This window comes from Phyllopteryx taeniolatus, chromosome 14 (assembly GCF_024500385.1).
Source record: "Phyllopteryx taeniolatus isolate TA_2022b chromosome 14, UOR_Ptae_1.2, whole genome shotgun sequence".
In the NCBI taxonomy this organism is placed as follows: domain Eukaryota; kingdom Metazoa; phylum Chordata; class Actinopteri; order Syngnathiformes; family Syngnathidae; genus Phyllopteryx; species Phyllopteryx taeniolatus.
In genome coordinates, this window is record NC_084515.1 from 1771506 (window position 1) to 1789816 (window position 18311).

General features: G+C 45.1%; 2 protein-coding genes across 2 annotated transcripts; both read left to right on the forward strand.

The window, feature by feature from the left end:
* The first annotated feature begins 561 nt into the window (after positions 1-561).
* Positions 562-4529, forward strand: LOC133489100 (kelch-like protein 10). Its single transcript, XM_061797825.1, has 5 exons — positions 562-698; positions 792-1275; positions 1947-2558; positions 3924-4073; positions 4167-4529. Exons 1-5 carry the CDS (start codon positions 562-564, stop codon positions 4527-4529), a joined length of 1746 nt encoding a protein of 581 aa, XP_061653809.1.
* A 985-nt stretch (positions 4530-5514) lies between these two features.
* LOC133489425 (kelch-like protein 10) lies at positions 5515-17769 on the forward strand. The gene is made up of 5 exons (XM_061798475.1): positions 5515-5660; positions 5762-6245; positions 7095-7706; positions 8111-8260; positions 15918-17769. Exons 1-5 carry the CDS (start codon positions 5515-5517, stop codon positions 16278-16280), a joined length of 1755 nt encoding a protein of 584 aa, XP_061654459.1. The 3' UTR covers positions 16281-17769.
* The last annotated feature ends 542 nt before the right edge of the window (positions 17770-18311 follow it).

An 18311-nucleotide genomic window follows, 5' to 3' on the forward strand; every position in this document is an offset into this window, starting at 1 on the left:
CTTGAACTTGAAAGCGTAACGTTTATTTCAAACCCTAACCCTGGCTTGGAGCCCCAATCGTTGAAAGTGTAATGAAACCCTAACGGTGGATTAAAAAAAACTAACCCTTTTTATACCCTAACTGTGTCCAGAAACACTACTATGAAAATGTAACCTAAGCTTGAAACCCTACCCCACTTGGAAAAACACCTGAGCTTGTTCACTGGAGTGGAGGCAACAACTACAAACCCTGAATATGGCCAAATCTTTTAATGATATCTTAAAATGTCCATCTACACCCTAAGGCCCAATATATATTTAGTGGAAATGTGGTCAAAACTATGATGTGATGTTTTTCTTCAAATTAAAGCATTGGGACTTTGATGATGCGGACGACGTCGCTACAGTGGTCATCGCTGTCTTTTGACACAGAATCCAACTATGATGCTATGTCCCATCACCAATACCACCCCACCTCTCTACCCACCCCTTCCCCGCCTCTGTCTCTTCCCTGAACTCCCGCCACTCGGACCCCGGGGCCGACGCCCAGCTGCACTATGAAGACATGGCAACATCTTCAAGATGAGTTCCGATGGTCCGTCGGCCTGTGGCCAACTGCAGCATCTCACCAAGGGCCTCAGCGATGCCATCATCGCGGTGGACAACACAGAGTTCCACATCCATAAGATCATCCTGTGCAACTGTAGCCCCTACTTTGGGTGAGTAGGTGGGAAACGTCTAAGGATAAAGATTATGGACCTTTTCAATACAAGTTGATCTTGTGTATGTGTGTGTGTCTCCTGGTTGTTCAGAGCCCTCTTTCTACGCTGGTCCACCCCAGACCAGAGGGTGTATTTCATACGTGGTCTGACGGCCCACTTAATGCAGCTCATTGTCGATTTTGCATACACCGGCACCGTGTCGGTGACAGAGGACAATGTGAAGGAGTTGTTGATCGCGGCCGATGAGTTCAATATGATTGCCATTGTACAAACCTGCTGCGCATTTCTAACAGAGCAGCTCAGGCCGGAGAACTGCGTGGGCATCTGGCAGTTCACCAGGGACTATCACGTGCCCCAGCTGCAGCTCGAGGCCTACCAGTACATCCTCTACCACTTTGAGGATGTGGCCACCTCGCACGAGCTCCACCGGCTATCTGTGCAGGACCTGTGCGAAATCCTGGACCGGGACGACCTAATTGTGAAGAAGGAGAACACAGTGTACCAGGCTGTCCTGCACTGGATCGCACATGCGCCCTGGGAGAGAGGGAGGAACCTGGCCATGCTGCTGGCTCGGGTGAGTGGAACAAGCTTATTGATTTGTATCGACACCTTTCATTGCTCTACTAGTAACACTCAAGTTGGAAGGTCTTTTGAGATTGGAAGGTCTTTTGAGAAATGTTACCTGGTAGAAGCACTTGACCTTAGGTTCAACGTTTGAGTTACAGTACATGGGACCTAAGTATACCATAACCTGTAACCAATCTTGAAACCATTCAAACTTTTAAGTCTTGAGAATATACTTTATGTATAATGGCTTAAAACCTCAACTTTAGACCCAACATGAAGGCAATTGCTCTATTTGTCACAATCCCGTTGGAACATCTTTTGAGAAGAAGAGGAACTGACGCTGACGCTCTAACCAGTCGGCCACCATGCTTGAAACTAAAAAACTAAAAATTAATCTTAGCTTGAACTCTACCTCGAAACCCTAAACCTTCTTTAACACCCAAACCTTGACTCAAAACCTTAAGCATTGGTTAAAACCATAACTTGAAACTGTAATTTGAAACTGTAACTATTGTTTCAAAATACAACCTTGGCTAGAAGCACTAGCCCTGACTTTGAACCCTAACCCTCACATCATAGTACAACAGTACATAATAGTACATCCTTACACAGTATTTTAGTAATAAGATGGAGGATCAATGTAATACCTTGTCTCCTTGTGTTGTGTGCACTGTGTAGGTCCGTCTAGCTCTGACCAGTGAGGAGTTCATCTCTGTCAACGTCCTGACGAATCAGATGGTGCAGAACAGTAGTAAGTGTCTGGACATGGTTGGTTTCGCTACCCGAGTAATCCGTCACATGAAAGCCAACTCCGTATCTGGATTCTGCAACCTGGTCGCCCGTCCTCGCCTGCCTTCCGCCATCCTTCTGGCGATCGGTGGCTGGAGCGGTGTCAACCCGACGCAGTGCATTGAGGCGTACGATGTCCATGCCAATAGTTGGGTCAGCCTTTTGGACGATATGGACCATCCGCGGGCATACTGCGGTGCCGCCTTCCTCAACAATGCCATCTACTGTCTGGGCGGCTTTGACGGCACAGAACATTACAATACCGTCAGCCGCTTTGACCTGAACACTCGCACCTGGCAGGAAGTGGCGCCCATGCACTTCCGCCGATGTTATGTGAGCGTCACGGTGCTAAATGGGTGCATCTATGCAATAGGAGGTCACGATGGACGTGTAAGACTAAAGACAGCGGAGTACTACACGCCTGAGACCAACCAGTGGACTCTTATTGCCAGTATGCAAGAACAGAGGAGCGATGCCAGCTGCACTGCCCTCAATGACAAGGTGGGTATCCCAACCCTAGCCCTTAACTCTAAATGACAAGTTGGGTATCCTGACCTGAACCCTTACCCTAATGCCCAACCCTCACCCCAACACTTACCTAACCCAAACCCTATGTCCAGGGGTCCTTCAAAGACAGAACTATATCGTTTGTCCAATTGCTACCAAATTCAAGCTTTGTATACCAGACAGATGGGCGATGCTCAATTACCGCTAGTCCCCAGCATTAAACTGGCCCCGGGGATGATTAAAGACCGGAGTATCAATTAGCTCCACTCTTCACGGGTCTGTTAATGGTCTTGGAGAAATAACTCAAATGCATTTTTTAGTTATTTAGGCTATATGGACTTTTTTTTGCACCTTTCACCTCTCCTATCTAGTTTGGAACTTGCAATAAAATTAAGATACTTGTCTAAGAAGCATTTTCACAATTAGAGGCGAGTCATCTCACTACTCCAGCGACATGCGCAAGAGGCATGACTGGCTCCTTCCAATGCCTGTGTAGTGTTGTGTGATCATATTACAATATGATTGATAGTATGATATAAAAACTTATGCTGTGCCATATAACTCCTGATATTTGTTCTAGTGTTTTTCTAAAAAAAAAAAAAAAGTACAGATAAGAATACCGTTAAAGTACTGGATTGATAAGAAGTATAATTACAAGTCCCATCCATCCATCTTCTGAGCCGCTTCTCCTCACTAGGGTCGCGGGTGTGCTGGAGCCTATGCCAGCTGTCATCGGGCAGGAGGCTGGGTACACCCTGAACTGGTTGCCAGCCAATCGCAGGGCACATTTGCCTACGGGCAATTTAGAGTCTCCAATTAATGCATGTTTTTGTGATGTGGGAGGAAACCAGAGTGCCCGGAGAAAACTCACGCAGGCACGGGGAGAACATGCAAACTCCACACAGGCGGGGCCGGGGATTGAACCCAGGTCCTCAGAACTGTGAGGCTGACGCTCTAACCAGTTCTCCACCGTGCCGCCTACAAGTACCAGTATCGTTAAATTCTTAACAGTACCCATCCCTACCGCAAATGAGCTTTTGTCATTGTGTGGTGGTGTAGCATAGTGGTGGAGTTTGATGACTTACCATAAAACACATAACTACTCAGGATAGGCGTCTCAAAAAGTCATGCCTGAAAAGACATAGGAATGCTGATTTGAGACTGCCCTGGGTTCATTTCCAGGAGTCCTTCAATGCAGAAATTTGAACTACGTATACTAGGCGGATGAGTGATGAGTTTTTTTTCATTTTATTTTTTTTTAACTGCTTTTGAGCAGATTATAGCAGCAAAGTTGGGATACTTCTGTCAGTTATTGATCTTTGCTTCAATTCCCTAATAATCATCCCCAGTTGGTTGCAGGTTTACATTTGCGGTGGTTTTAACGGAAATGAGTCCCTGCAAACGGCAGAATATTACAGTCCAGAGACCAACCAGTGGACAACCACGGCCCCGATGAGCTGTCGCCGCAGTGGCATTGGAGTCAACGGGCATGCCGGCCATGTGTATGCAGTAAGTGGAAGGCTGGCACCCGCATGAGACACTTGTATTGAGGAGCTAAATTTTTAAGAGACTTGATTTTCAATCTTTCTTTTCCTCCTGAAGGTCGGAGGCTATGACGGCGATGACCGCCTGGCAAGCGCTGAGGCCTATGACCCTGAGACAGACACCTGGATCGGGTTGCCCCCCATGCAGTGCCCCCGAAGCAACTTTGGCATCGAAGTGGTGGAGGATTGTCTATTTGTGGCTGGTGGCTACAATGGCGTCTCCACCACCAACCTGGTGGAGTACTACGACCTAAAACTTGGCATATGGTCTGCAGCTAATGACATGGGGATCTCTCGAAGTGCTCTGAGCTGCTGCGTGATGTCCGGCTTGCCCAACATTGCCCAATATACAATGCTTCGTAACGACCTGCCTTTGCTCTTCTTGGAGGATGATACTGTTGATATGGAAGACGAAGTCTAAAAAAGCTTGAGTGACTGCAAACAAACTACCAAAAAAAAAATCTGAACTCATACCCACACACTGATAGTTTTCTCTTGTGTAACAAATTTTGATAATATTGAGAATCAGATAATTTACTGAAATAAAATGATACATTTGTAACAACTGCAATGAGTCCAAATTAGTCTTTGGGGTAAAAATGTCTCAAGTACCTCAATGTCGAACCTCTGAGTTAAGCATCTGACACCCAAGTGTTTGATCTAAACATTTTGTGTAAATTTTGACCAGCATTTATCCTCTCCACTTTTCTCAACCTATTCAGACCACTCCAATGTCACAATATTCTCATTAAGGAAATAGATGGTGCTTTTTTTTCAGATTCAACACATTAAAATATTTCTAAGAAATTCTAGTGAATGGACATCAACTCAAATCTCCACATTTAAAATAGATTTACTCTACCATACTTTCACATATTCAAATATAAGTAATAACACATAACTGCCTCTTTCTTTCTGGTCTTGGAGCGCAAGTAGTTTTCAATTAGAACTCGCACCTCGTTCACAGGAAGAGGAAGTCAATTTAATAGTTTTCATGGACAACTGGTAAAAGACCTCAGATCTAGATCTCTTTGGTCTATGAATGACAAGGGTTCCTTTAGAAGGACATGGCAAGTGAGTTTTAGGAAAGGGAGTTGGCTTTTGTGCGATGTTGTAGTCTTCCACCAGCCCTAAATCCACCAGGATAGGCTGCCAGGAAATTAGCCTTTCTTCTCCCATTAGTACTGTGTAACTGCAGTGGAGTGTAAAAACTAAACAGTGATGTCTTCTTTCAATCCAAAGTAGTGTTGCTTTAATGATGCTGATGATGTAGCCACTGATGACGAGGGAGGGTTCTGACAAAGAAGGCCACCATGATGTAATCGTAGGATCCTGCCATGTGTTCCCCGCTGATACTTTCGTCAGAAAAGGCCCAACAAGTGTCCCGAGATGGCAAAACCATCAAGATGACTTACGATGGTAAATATGCATACAGGTCTGTCTGTGACGAACTACGTCTAACGAGGAAACTTAGCGACGCGGTCATCAGGGTTGAAAATGCTGAATTTCACATTCACAAAATTATTTTTTGTAAGTGCAGTCAATACTTCAGGTGAGTTGACCATTTCTAGGTGAGCAACCTGTTAGAAGGATGTTTTCTAGAGGAAAAATGGAAGAAATACTCTTCTGTCTCTTTGTATCCACAATGTTCAGAGCCCTCTTTCTACGTTGGTCAACTCCAGAACAGAGGGTCTACGTCATACATGGTCTGACAGCTCAGTTGATGCAACTATTTGTGGATTTCGCATACACCGGCTCTGTGTTGGTGACAAAAGACAATGTAAAGGATTTGTTGCTGGCCGCAGACCGGTTCAACATAACGGGCATTGTCCATATATGCTGCGCATTTCTAACTGAGCAGCTCTGCCCAGAAAACTGCATTGGCATCTGGCAGTTCACGAGGAACTGCCACACCCCGGATCTGCAGCGAAGTGCCTACCAGTATATTCTCTACCACTTTGAGGACGTCGCACAAACAAACGAATTGCAGCAACTCTCCGTGCAGGATTTGTGTGACATCCTGGACCGGGATGACCTTATGGTAAAAAAGGAAAATACTGTATATGAGGCCATTCTGCACTGGATCGCACGTGCACCTTGGGAGCGAGACGAAAACATGGCAGTGCTGCTGGCCAAAGTAAGTCCTTTGGCGACAGGATTTCCTAATCTATAGTACGGGACCGATGATGTTTGGGGGTAGTGTTAGGGATTAGGGTTAGACAAGGAGTTTGTCTGAGTAAATTTTAAGGATTAAATTAGGGTAGGTTAAAGGTTAGGGTTTTGAGTTTGTAGGTAAAGTAGTGTAGGATTTAGTGTAGATTCATGAGTTAGGATATGGTTAGGGTAGGGTTAGGTGTTACAAATTAGGTTAGGGTAAGGGTGAGGCATTAAACGATAGATTAAGGGTATGGCGAGGCTTTCTAGATGGCGGAATTAGGGTTATAAATCTGAATTATGTTAAAGTATATTAGGTATGGTAGATTAGAGTGGGATTAGGAGTAGCTCTCAGGGTTAGGCCTTGTAGTTAGGTTACTGCTTTGGTCGGGATAGAATACAGTGTTAAATTTAAGGTAGAGTTGGGTTAGGCATTAAAGTTAGATAACGCAAAGTGTGGGTTAGGGTTTAGAGTTTGTGGTTAGGGTAGAATTAAAGTTTGGCATTAAATTACATTGGAGGTAAATTTTAGGTGTCAGGATTTGGGTGGATTCGCGTTACAAATTAGGGCTGGGGTACAAGTGGGGTGAGTCGTTAGATTAGGGTTGGGTTTGGGGGTTACAGTTGGGGGGGTTATTAGGGTCTGTCAAATTTGGTAATCCTCCAGTGGCTGTCCCACAAATATCCCACGTTAAGGAGATACTAAATTCTCGATTTAGGGTTCAATATTATGATTTGGATTTTGGAGTTAGGTGTCAGGAAAAAAACATACATCTGACCACAGTGCACGGTCAGCAAAGTTGCCAAACTGAATCTACCTCACACCGTCTAGGTCCGTCTCGCTTTAACAAGTGTGGAGTTCATCGCCATCAAGGTGATGACCAATCAGATGATCCAGGACAGCAGGAAGTGCCTGAACATTGTCGCCTTGGCCACCCGTGTCATGTGCCACATGGTCACAAACTCGGTGTGCGGCTATCGCAACCTGGTGGCCCGTCCTCGCCTGCCTTCCGCCATCCTGCTGGCCATCGGTGGATTCAGTGGCCCAAACCCGACACACCTCATCGAGGCATACGACGTGCACGCCAACACTTGGGCTGGGCTGGTAGACAACATGGATCAACCGCACGCTTACTTCGGCACCGCATTCCTGGGCAACTCTGTCTACTGCGTGGGTGGATTTGACGGCAGGAGGCACTACAACACCGTCAGGCGCTTTGATGTGAACACCCGTACCTGGCACCAGGTGGCGCCCATGCATTTTCGTCGGTGCTCTGTGAGCGTCACGGTGCTAAATGGCCGCATGTATGCCATCGGGGGAGTTGACGGACGGATAAGATTAAAGAATGCAGAGTACTACACGCCCGAGACCAACCAGTGGACTCTTATCGCAAGTATGCATGAGCACAGAAGCGACGCCAGCTGCACCACCCTCAACAACAAGGTAGGCGGCGCTAAAGGTATACTACAAAAACTAAACTCTAAGCTCTAAAAATTAACACAAAATATGTTTGTTCTTTGTTTGGCAAGATATTTCTTCTAACTAGCCAGTTTCATGTCAGCTTGTTTAAACTATTTTTTTCCTTAAGGTATTACAATTTATTAAGATTTTTTAACTGTTTATGAGTAAATTCATCTTAAAATAAGAATTACCATGGTCCTAATTAGTACATTCTAGATAGTATAACTAGTATAAACACATCGTGTTTTGGCATTTTAGCTTAGATTAAGTAGTATATTTCACATTTTACTTTATTTCTGTTTTTTAAAGTCCACATTTTGCACTGTATCTGTTTTTCTGTATTATCTAGCCTTTGATTTATCCGTCATCCTGTCTTTGGGTTCCAGATTTACATTTGTGGCGGTTTTAACGGAAACGAGCCCTTACGAACGGCGGAGTATTACAATCCGGAGACCAACCACTGGACCATGATTGTCCCTATGAACTGCTGTCGCAGTGGCACCGGAGTCATTGCGTATGCCAACCACGTTTATGCTGTATGTGCAATACACTGGGTTAGGGTGGTAAGGGGTTGGGTAATCCATCCCGAGCGTTAGCTGAGAGTAAGGCTAAGGATTAGCGTAAGGATCAGGGGTATGATTAGGGTTATGGTTAATGTTAGGTTTAGTGTAAAACTTCGGGTCAGAGTTTTAGTCAGAGTTAGGCTAAGGAACAGCAGAAAAGTTAGGGCTTAAGGCAAGGTTCAAGTGCGGGTAGGGCTGAGTAAAGGTTCGACATAGGCTAGTTTCACCAAAAGCCTGGTACACAAATGAAGATAATTGGGTTATTTTAATCCCTACTTTGCCCCTTTCCAACCAAGGACAAAACAAATGCTAGTATTTTGTTTTATAAGGCCCATTACACACTGTGCGCTGTTGCTTGCACCCAATTAGACCAGATCATCCAAAAAATGACAGTGGGCGACTCACCCCCGTAGACTGAGCGGGTGGATATATGGATGCCCTGAACAGCAAGCCTGTATAGGCATTCGATGCTAAACATCTGAATCAGAATCATCTTCATTTGCAAAGTATGTCAAAAACACACAAGGAATTTGTCTCCAGTAGTTGGAGCCACTCTAGTACGACAACAGACAGAAAATACTTTTGAGACATAAAAACACTATAGAGAGTTACTGAGCAATGACAGGTTACCAGTAATGTGGTAATGCCAATACATTTTTGGGGGGACGATTGTGCAAAGGGTGCAGAGTCCTCTAGCAATTTAGAGCATTTTGAAATGACAACTAGAGCAACAGTCTGGTACAGTGACCATTGCGCAAATGGCACAGAGACTTCAAGAAATTTAAGCAGGTTAAAGTGACTAGTAGTGCGATAATCTGGAACAGTGTAAATTGTGCAAATGGTGCAGATACTTCTCAAGCACATGAGTGGCCAGTGTTGTCAACAACAGATATGCAAATAGTGCAGAGTGGCGAGACGACTACAGTGAGTCCACGAGTAATGTATAATTGGCCCAACAGAGATGTGACAACAATCTCAAGACAAAATTGGCAGCGTGTTACAATGGAATTGCAAGTTAACTGTTTAAGAAGTTAATGGCAAGAGGGAAGAAGTTGTTAGAATGTCTGCTGGTTTTAGTTTTCATTGTTCGATAGCGCCTACCTGAGTAAAAGAGCAGGAGCGGGTGGTGACCAGCGTGTGGAGGGTCAATGAGGATTTTGCATGCTCTTGTCTTAGTTATGGAAGTGTGCAAGTCCGCAAGGCTAGGTAGGGGGGTGCCGAAGCTTTTTCAGCAGTTTTGATTGTCTGTTGCAGTCTGAGTTTGTCCTTTTTTGTGGCAGCACCAAACCCGACTGATGGATGATCACAGGACTGATTCAATGACCGCTGTGTAGAACCGCCTCAACAGTGTGGCAGGCCGTGCTTCCTCAGAAGCTGCAGGAAGTAGAACCCCTGCTGGGCTTTTTTGAGGATGTGGTTAATGTTGGTCTCCCACTTCAGGTCCTGAGATACAGTAATTCCCAGGAACTTGAAAGTCTCGACGGTTGACACAGGGCAGTTGGACAGCGTGAGGGGCAGCTGTGGCGAAGGATGTTTCTTGAAGTCCACCATCATCTCTACAGACTTGAGCGTGTTCAGCTCCAGGTTGTGTTGGCCGCAGAACAGCTCCAACCACTCCACTTCCTGTCGATATGCAGACTCGCCACCATCTTTGATGAGGCTGATGACAGTGGTGTCGTCTGCAAACTTCAGGAGTTTTACAGTCGGGTGCGTTGAGGTGCAGTTGTTTATGTACAGAGAGTAGAACAGTGGAGAGAGGACTCCATGGGGCGCCCCGGTGCTGGTGGTGGGTGTAGATGAGGTGGTGTCCCCCAGCCTTACCTGCTGTGTCCTGCCCGTCAGGAAGCTGTGAATCCATTGGCAGATGACAGGCGAGACGCTGAGCTGGAGAAGCTTGGAGGAGAGAAGTTCGGGGATGATGGTGTTGAACGCAGAGCTTAAGTCCACGAACAGGATCCTCACGTGGGTCACATAGAGGTGTTCTAGAATGAAGTGCAGTCCCATGTTGACTGCGTCGTCCACAGATCTGTTTGCTCGGTAGGCAAACTGGAGGGGGTCCAGCAGGGGACCCGTGACGCTCTTGAGGTGGTCCAGCAAAAGGCGTTCAAAGGACTTCATGACCACAGATGTCAGGGCGACAGACCTGTAGTCATTCAGACCCGAGATTGCAGGTTTCTTCGGTACTGGGATGATGGTGGAGCGTTTGAAACAGGATGGTACTTCACACAGTTCTAGAGATCTATTGATGATCTGTGTGAAGACTGGAACAAGCTGCTCCATGCAGACTTTGAGGCAGGATGGGGACACAAGGTCTGGGCCCACCGCTTTGTTGATCTTTTGTTTGAAGATACGTCTCACTTCCTGTTTGTGGATGGTCAACGCAGGAGGGAGAGTCAGAGGTGTGATAGTGGTCGGTGGTGCGGCTGGGTGGGTGTGGGGTGTAAAAGTGTCCTTTTCAAATCTGCAGTGGAAGGTAATCATCAGCTAGTCCTTTATTGTTCTCTGCTTGGGGGATGGTCACTTGTAGTTGGTTAGCAACAGTAATCCCTGCCAGAGTTCTAACCGGTAAACTGTTTTTCTAGCTTTTCTGCATAATTTCTCTCTGCGATGTTAATATGTCAGCTGGTTTCTAGCACATTTGGCAGCAGGTTTCAAGCGCAAAATACTCTCTATCCCCACTTTGATAGGCGACCTCTTTAGAAGGTTGGCAGGTTTTGTTGTGATTGAACGTGTGAAATGCCTTTGTTGCTACACACACATCCTCACAGAAACTGACATAGGATGTGACACAGTCCGTATAGTCATCCAGGCTGCCAGTTGAAGTTTCAAAGACATTCCAATCTGTGCAGTCTAAACAGTCTTGAAGTTCTAACTTCATAGGTCCACTTCTTCACTCTTCACCACAGGCTTCATACATTTAATTTTTGCCTGTATGTTGGTATTAAAACTCATTCACTGCCAGCCTTCCCATTTAACATGTATATTTGACTTCTAAAGCCGTCAATGGCAGTGAATGTGTTAAGTGAATTAAGCAGTGATAAGACGAGCCCAGACCTGCGAGAGGGATAGTACGGTATGCGTCATTTAGCGTGGTATAGCAGTGGCCCAGAATGTTGTTTTCCATGGAAGGACAGTCGATATGCTGCTTGTATTTAGGGAGTTCGTGGTTGAGTTTAGCTTTGTTAAATTCCCCAAGAATAATGAGGGGTGAATCTGGGTGCTTTTTTTCAAGTTCGTTTACTTGTTCAGCGAGCGTTAGCAGTGCAGCATTTGTGTTAGCGAGTAATAATCAAGCGAACTCACGCGGCAAGTAGAATTCAAAAACAGCGACTCCAAGTCCGGGCTGCAGTGTGTGTTAATCTCTGTGACGTCGGTACACCATTTTTCGTTGATATAGAAGCATATCCCGCCGCCTTTTGTTTTTCCCCATAACCGGTCTGCCCGGTGTAGTTGGAAGCCCGTAAGCATTACGGCGCCATCGGGAACACAATCACAAAATCATGTCTCTGTGAAGCACAGGGTGGCGGAATGTACAAAGTCCTTACTGGTCTTTGTGAGAACATGAAGCTCGTCCCTTTTGTTGGGTAGGGAGCACAGATTTGCGAGGTTAATCGACGGGAGTGGCATTTGGAATCGTCTCTTATGGAGCTTGACCTGGCCTCTGGCTTGCTTCCCCTGATGATGTCGCCTTTGCCTCCATGCGACCGCGGCCGCCGCTCCGATATGTAACTCAGAAAAAGGTGAGCGGATTCGTGAAAGTTGGTGAAAGAAAGTCTGGGGTAGACTCCCTTATGTTTAGCAAGTCTTCCCTCGTGTAAGTGAGTCGCGTAATGTCTCTAAAGACGAATGAAAAACACAATAACATAGACAGTACTAGAGAGCACGTAACCGAGGCGACCAACATGGTAAGGCGTGATCTTCGACTTACACAGTATATTGTACTTTATCACATTTATTAACCCATAAAAAGATTAATAGTTAAGAAAGAAATCGGTTGCTAAGCGAGACTGGATATTGTAAAAGAGGCTCACTGGCTCCCATTCATTTGAACGTACCCAGCACGGTAAATTTCACGCGTGTCCATTTTGGCCACGTTTCACTTTTTCATCCACAGGTACATTCTAAATTATAAATATAGTTAAGTATTGTAAAACATAATATTTGACAGTTTATATTAGGCCTTGGTGAGTATATGATCAAGATTGAAGATCGTGAAAAATTTCCCGTTGATATATGTTATCAGCTGTGTCCATACTTCCCCGCTTAACAGGATGGGAATGTGCGTGACAACGGCCAATCAGTCGTCCTTTTCCTGCTTTTCCGGTTGCCAGTTGTGGGAGTAAACAGAAACCGCGCCTCTTCGGCTGGCCCGCCTTGATCGAAACTCCCGGTCCGACTCAGCCATCGTCACACGGAGTACGCCGCGTCAGTGGCAGCAACTCTTCGCCCATGCGGTTGTGTGCTGGTGTCTCCAAAGCAACGTGGGGCAATGCTATTAATTAGCCGATGTGCAAGGTGTGCCGGCGCCCTCAAAAACGGGCAAAACTGTTTTATTCAATTGAAGAAATACCACCCAAGTGATTATGTGGAAAGCATAAAAAAGGCAAGCAAATTCAGCACAGCCTGTCACTCACTGCACAGCACAGGTAGCATTAGCAGTAAGCCACTGCTAGCGGTCAGACCACCAGACCAAATCAACAGTCAATCGTGTCATCATTATTCAGGTGGGGGATAGTGGCAAAACTTGTTAATCTGTATTGTTATTAAAGATAATGCACATTTGAAAGTAGCAATAAAATAAACAGCAATAATCATAGCATCATAACTGGAGAATGATAATGTTTATAATCCAAGGTGTCTTCATTTTCCCAGAGGGAGAAGTTTGATTTGTATCTTGTACCTCCAAAAATACTCAGGACTTCAAACTAGCGCACTGTTGTTATATTTTCCTACATTCGTTGCACTGTGTGAAAATTTTTCTTATATTTGTCTATATTTATTTTATTTGCCTTATTTGCTTAGCATGCCAATATCTGGGGTTACTGTTTAAAATACTGACTGAGGAGTGTTGTTAACAAAAGCTGTTAATAAAATGTTGAACTACATCTCTAGATTTTTTAGTATGAAGTTCAGATGCTTTAAAACTGGCCATTTAAAAAGATTTTTAAAAAATTCTGGAAAAAAAAAAATCGGAATATAATTGAGATTGGACAATATGAAAAAAATAGTGATTATTATTATTTTTTTTTGACAGATTGCCCAGCCCTACTGTATTTATATAGCTTGGGTGCAGTGTGTTGGCACTCGCTTGCTTAAAACCTGAAAATATATTTTTAGCATGAGTGAAAGTTTATGAAGTCACTGATGGTGTAGCGGTACACTCGCCTGACTTTGGTGCAGGCAGCGTGGGTTCAGTTCCCACTCAGTGACGGTGTGAATGTGAGTGTGAATGGTTGTCCGTGTCTATATGTGCCCTGTGACTGACTGGCGACCAGTTCAGGGTGTAGTCCGCCTTTCGCCCGAACCAGGATAAGCGGTGATGGAAATGGATGAAAGTTTATGTTAATTTTGATTGAGTAGTTGCTACATCGTGAAACTAGTATTCATATTTTTAAATGTGGCAAAACCAGTGGTCGGTCAACGAGTGATCGGCGATTCATGCAAACCTTCATGCAAACCTTTGCCAACTCCAGCACACTGCTCCAGTTCAGATTCTGTGGTCTGAGAGTGAATTTGTCCCGATAATAGGGTCCGAAACGGATGCGGGCCAACAATTTTAAACTTGTTCAATATTTAAGACGAAAAAGCTTTGTGTGGGGAAAGCCGATGACTTCCGAGTTTTGATTCCGTGAATTGTGACGTGAAACGGAATGTAGCCAATCAAGGAGCCACTTGACTAAGGAACAAGGAAGTGGGCATAAATAAAACCAACATGTCCTACCCAAAAACACAAAGCCTGGAGGACCTCAGAAGCGTAGGACCAGCTCATGCAGCTGCAGGAAGCACGAGAGTGATTGTTTACCGTCTCAAATTGTCTCCAGGATTATTTCCATGGTCTTTATTTTATACCACTATTCCCTCCTTTCGTGTGTCATCTCCCATGTTGCGTCTTCTTTTTTTCTCTTTGCTGTTTCTTCTTTGTTTATGTCAGATCACATTTGATCACAAGAGATTTCTGTTTTAGGCCTAGTATGCACAAGTTTTTTTCAAATCTTTAAAAGTTTGTTTATCTGTTGCAGAACCCACATTCTTCTTTTCCTTTTGGCTTGTCCCGTTCGGGGTCGCCACAGCGTGTCATCCTTTTCCATGTAAGCCTATCTCCTGCATCCTCCTCTCTAACACCAACTGTCCTCATGTCTTCCATAACGACATCCATCAACCTTCTCTTTGGTCTTCCTCAAGCTCTCGTGCCTGGCAGCTCCATCCTCATCATCCTTCTACCTTCTGATGAGCTAATTTCTAATCCCATCCAACCTGGTCACTCCTAGAGAGAACCTCCACATCTTCATTTCCGCCCACCTGCAGCTCTGCTTCCTGTTGTCTCTTCAGTGCCACTCTCTCTAATCCGTACATCATGGCTGGCCTCACCACTGTTTTATGAACTTTGTCCTTCAACATAGCAGAGACTCTTCTGTCATATAACACACCTGACACCTTCCACCACCTGTTCCAACCTGCTTGGACCCGTTTCTTCACTTCCTTACCACACCCACCATTGCTCTGGACTGTTGAACCCAAGTATTTAAAGTCCTCCACACTTGCTATCTCTTCTCCCTGTAGTCTCACTCTTCCCCCTCCACCCCTCTCATTCATGCACATATATTCTGTTTTACTTTGGCTAATCTTCATTCCTCTCCTTTCCAGTGCATGCCTCCATCTTTCTAACTGTTCCTCCACCTGCTCCCTGCAGATTACAATGTCATCTGCAAACATTATGGTCCATGGGGATTCCAGTCGAACCTCATCTATCAGCCTATCCATCACCACTGCAAACAGGAAAGGGCTCAGAGTTGATCTCTGATGCAGTCCCGCCTCCACCTTAAACTCCTCAGTCACACCGACAGCACACCTCACCACTGTTCTGCTGCCCTCATACATGTCATGTATTATTCTAAAATACTTCTCTGTCACTCCAGACTTCACCGGAGATCACACGCAGGAAGATAAAAAATCAGGCATTTAACAGTTTTGGTCGCACTGTGTGGTGTGCTCCGATAATCTCAACACAGAAGACCACACAAATAAAGATTCCGTCTTACCACTGATCCAGAATCCAGTCCTCTAAGACGGAAATATTGTGTGAGCTAACAAAAACGAAGAAGTAGAAGTACAACAACAACAACTACCAGCTATTTTGCGCTGATGTTGATGGCACTGGGTAGGACATGTTAGTTTTTATTTATGGCCACTTACTTGTTCCACAGTCAGGACAATACAATAATTTTTTTATAAATTCCTGATTATTTATCTTCATTTGTGGGGTCTGTAACATAAAAAAAACATCTTAAGAAAAACATCATTATGTGTGTACCAGGCCAAAGCTAGGTAAAAACAAACAAGTGTGAGGGTTAGGGTTTGGCATTGTGGTTCAGCTTTGGGTATGATCTCATTGTTCCTCTTCCTCCTGAAGATTGGCGGTTTTGATGGCGACATTCGTCTGTGCAGTGTGGAGGCCTACGACCCCGTCACGGATGCCTGGATGCTCTTACCCTCAATGCAGTGTCCGCGCAGCAACTTCGGCATCCAAGTGGTAGAGGACCGCCTTTTCGTGGCTGGGGGCAACACGGGCGTGTCGGCCACCAGCATGGTCGAGTACTACGACGCCCACTCAGCCATGTGGTTCCCTGCGTGTGATATGGCTGTCTCTCGCAGCGCGCTCAGTTGCTGCGTTGTGTCCGGCTTGGCCAACGTTGGGCATTTTGTCACACTGCGCAGCGAGCTTCCTTGGCTTCACTTGGAGGAAGTGGACCTGGAAATGGAAGATGTATTTTGAATATTGACATTAAAAGGAATTGAATAAAAGTCCACCAGAGCAAACAATTTGCATAATTATTGTGTATGCTAAGTTAGCTAGCCAGCTTCTCTGCTAGCAACTCTTCTGCCTTCCACGGTTTTTATTCAACTTAACTCTTCCACAGTTACCATTATCACTAAACGAAAAGAGGAAAGAACATACGTGGTAACAGTGTGCTAATTTAGCCAGCTTCTCCGCTAGCAACTCTCCTGTCTCTGTCCTGAGCCATATGGTTTCCTGATTTTGCAGACTTCCACGGCACTACCCTGTTTGTGTTTATAACAACAAGAGGAAACATACTTTCGGTGCTTTACTAACTTAGCAGTCTAATCCACTGGAAACTCTTCTGCCAACATCCTTGAAAAAGCAGCTCCACTAGCAGCTTATCTTTGTCCATTGTGTTTTTATGGTACTTAAAACTGCTACGGTGTTACCAGTAAATCTTTATGACTAGAGTAAATGACGCATGATTGCTTTGTATGGCGGCACGGTGGACGACTGGTTAACACATCTGCCTCACAGTTCTGACGACCCGGGTTGAAATCGCCTTGCCTGTGTGGAGTTTACATGTTCTCCCCGTGTCTGCGTGGGTTTTCTCTGGGTACTCCGGTTTCCTCACACATACCAAAAACATGTATGGTAGGTTAATTGAAAACTCTAAATTGCCCGTCGGTGTGAATCTGAGTGCGACAGGCTGTTTGTTTCTATGTGCCCTGCGATTCCTCAGCCTTCCTCATGTTTACGATGTCCTGACCGCTCTTACACAGTGCTACCATTACGTCTATATATAAAGGACCAGAGAAAACAACACTACTATGCGACGGCCGTCGAACTTAGCTTCACCGCTAGCAACGCTTCTACCTCTGTCCACATGGTGGTGTGTTTTTCTGCTTTTTAAAACTCTCGCAATGCCACCAGTGTGTCGCTGTAATAACTGAAAGGAACAAGACGTGATCGTTGTGTATGCTACATTACCAGACTGGTAGCTTCTTTGCTAGCAATTCTTTTGCTTTCCATATGGTGTATTTTCCTCCTAAACACTCATCCAGAGTGTGTTTTAATGCTTTTGTACACAAATGCAAGCTGTTCTGCTAGCAACGTTTCTGCCTTCCACATGCTGTATTTTCATAAACTCCTTTACTACCTGTCCGTCTAAAATGACCCAGGGAAAACCACAGGCTTGATTATCGCAGTACTCGTCACTTTAAACCGCATACACTCCTTGAAGTCTCAGTGCCCTTTGCACAATGGTCATTGCACCGGACTATTGCGATATTAGCCATTCGAACTGAGGACTCTGCATCTTTTTGCACAATTGTTGTTTGTTGTTGTTTTTTGTCAATGTCTTTATGTCTCCAAAGTGTTCTGTAAATTGACTGTCTGTTGTACTAGAGCGGCTCCAACTACCGGAGACAAATTCCTTGTGTGTTTTGGACATACTTGGCAAATAAAGATGATTCTGATTCTGATTCTGATTCTGATAACTACGAATGCTATGTTTGCTAGCTTCTCCGTTAGTAAATCTTTAAGCTTCACCACAATGCCACCACTGCCTCCCAATATGGCTAAATTTTGCATCTCATCTTCCCAGCGCCAGACATTTCTCCATAGTGTCTCTGCCCACAAGATGGCGACAACCTCCTACCCAAAACCTCAGGCTGGCTTCTCTCTTGGCACACAAAAGACTGTGACATCATCTGCGGGGAGCCGGGAGACTCCGGTTCGGCGGGGGCTTCAAAGGGTGCGCGAAGGACAAACGTCTTGAATTGCATGACATCATTTTGCACTAATATGATAATATATCTTCGGCGGTGCCAGGCATGAGAGGGGCCATAATCCGCCCGACGACCGCTTGAGATGTGAAGGGGGAATACAACGGAGAAGAGAGGAAGAGAATGAGAGCGCTGAAGGTTATTTCAAGACATAACTCCCGACTCGGGCCAGTAGGAGAAAGACGAACATTAGCGACATCGCGCTAAGTTAAGATGGGACAGCCAAGCTCCTTTTCTT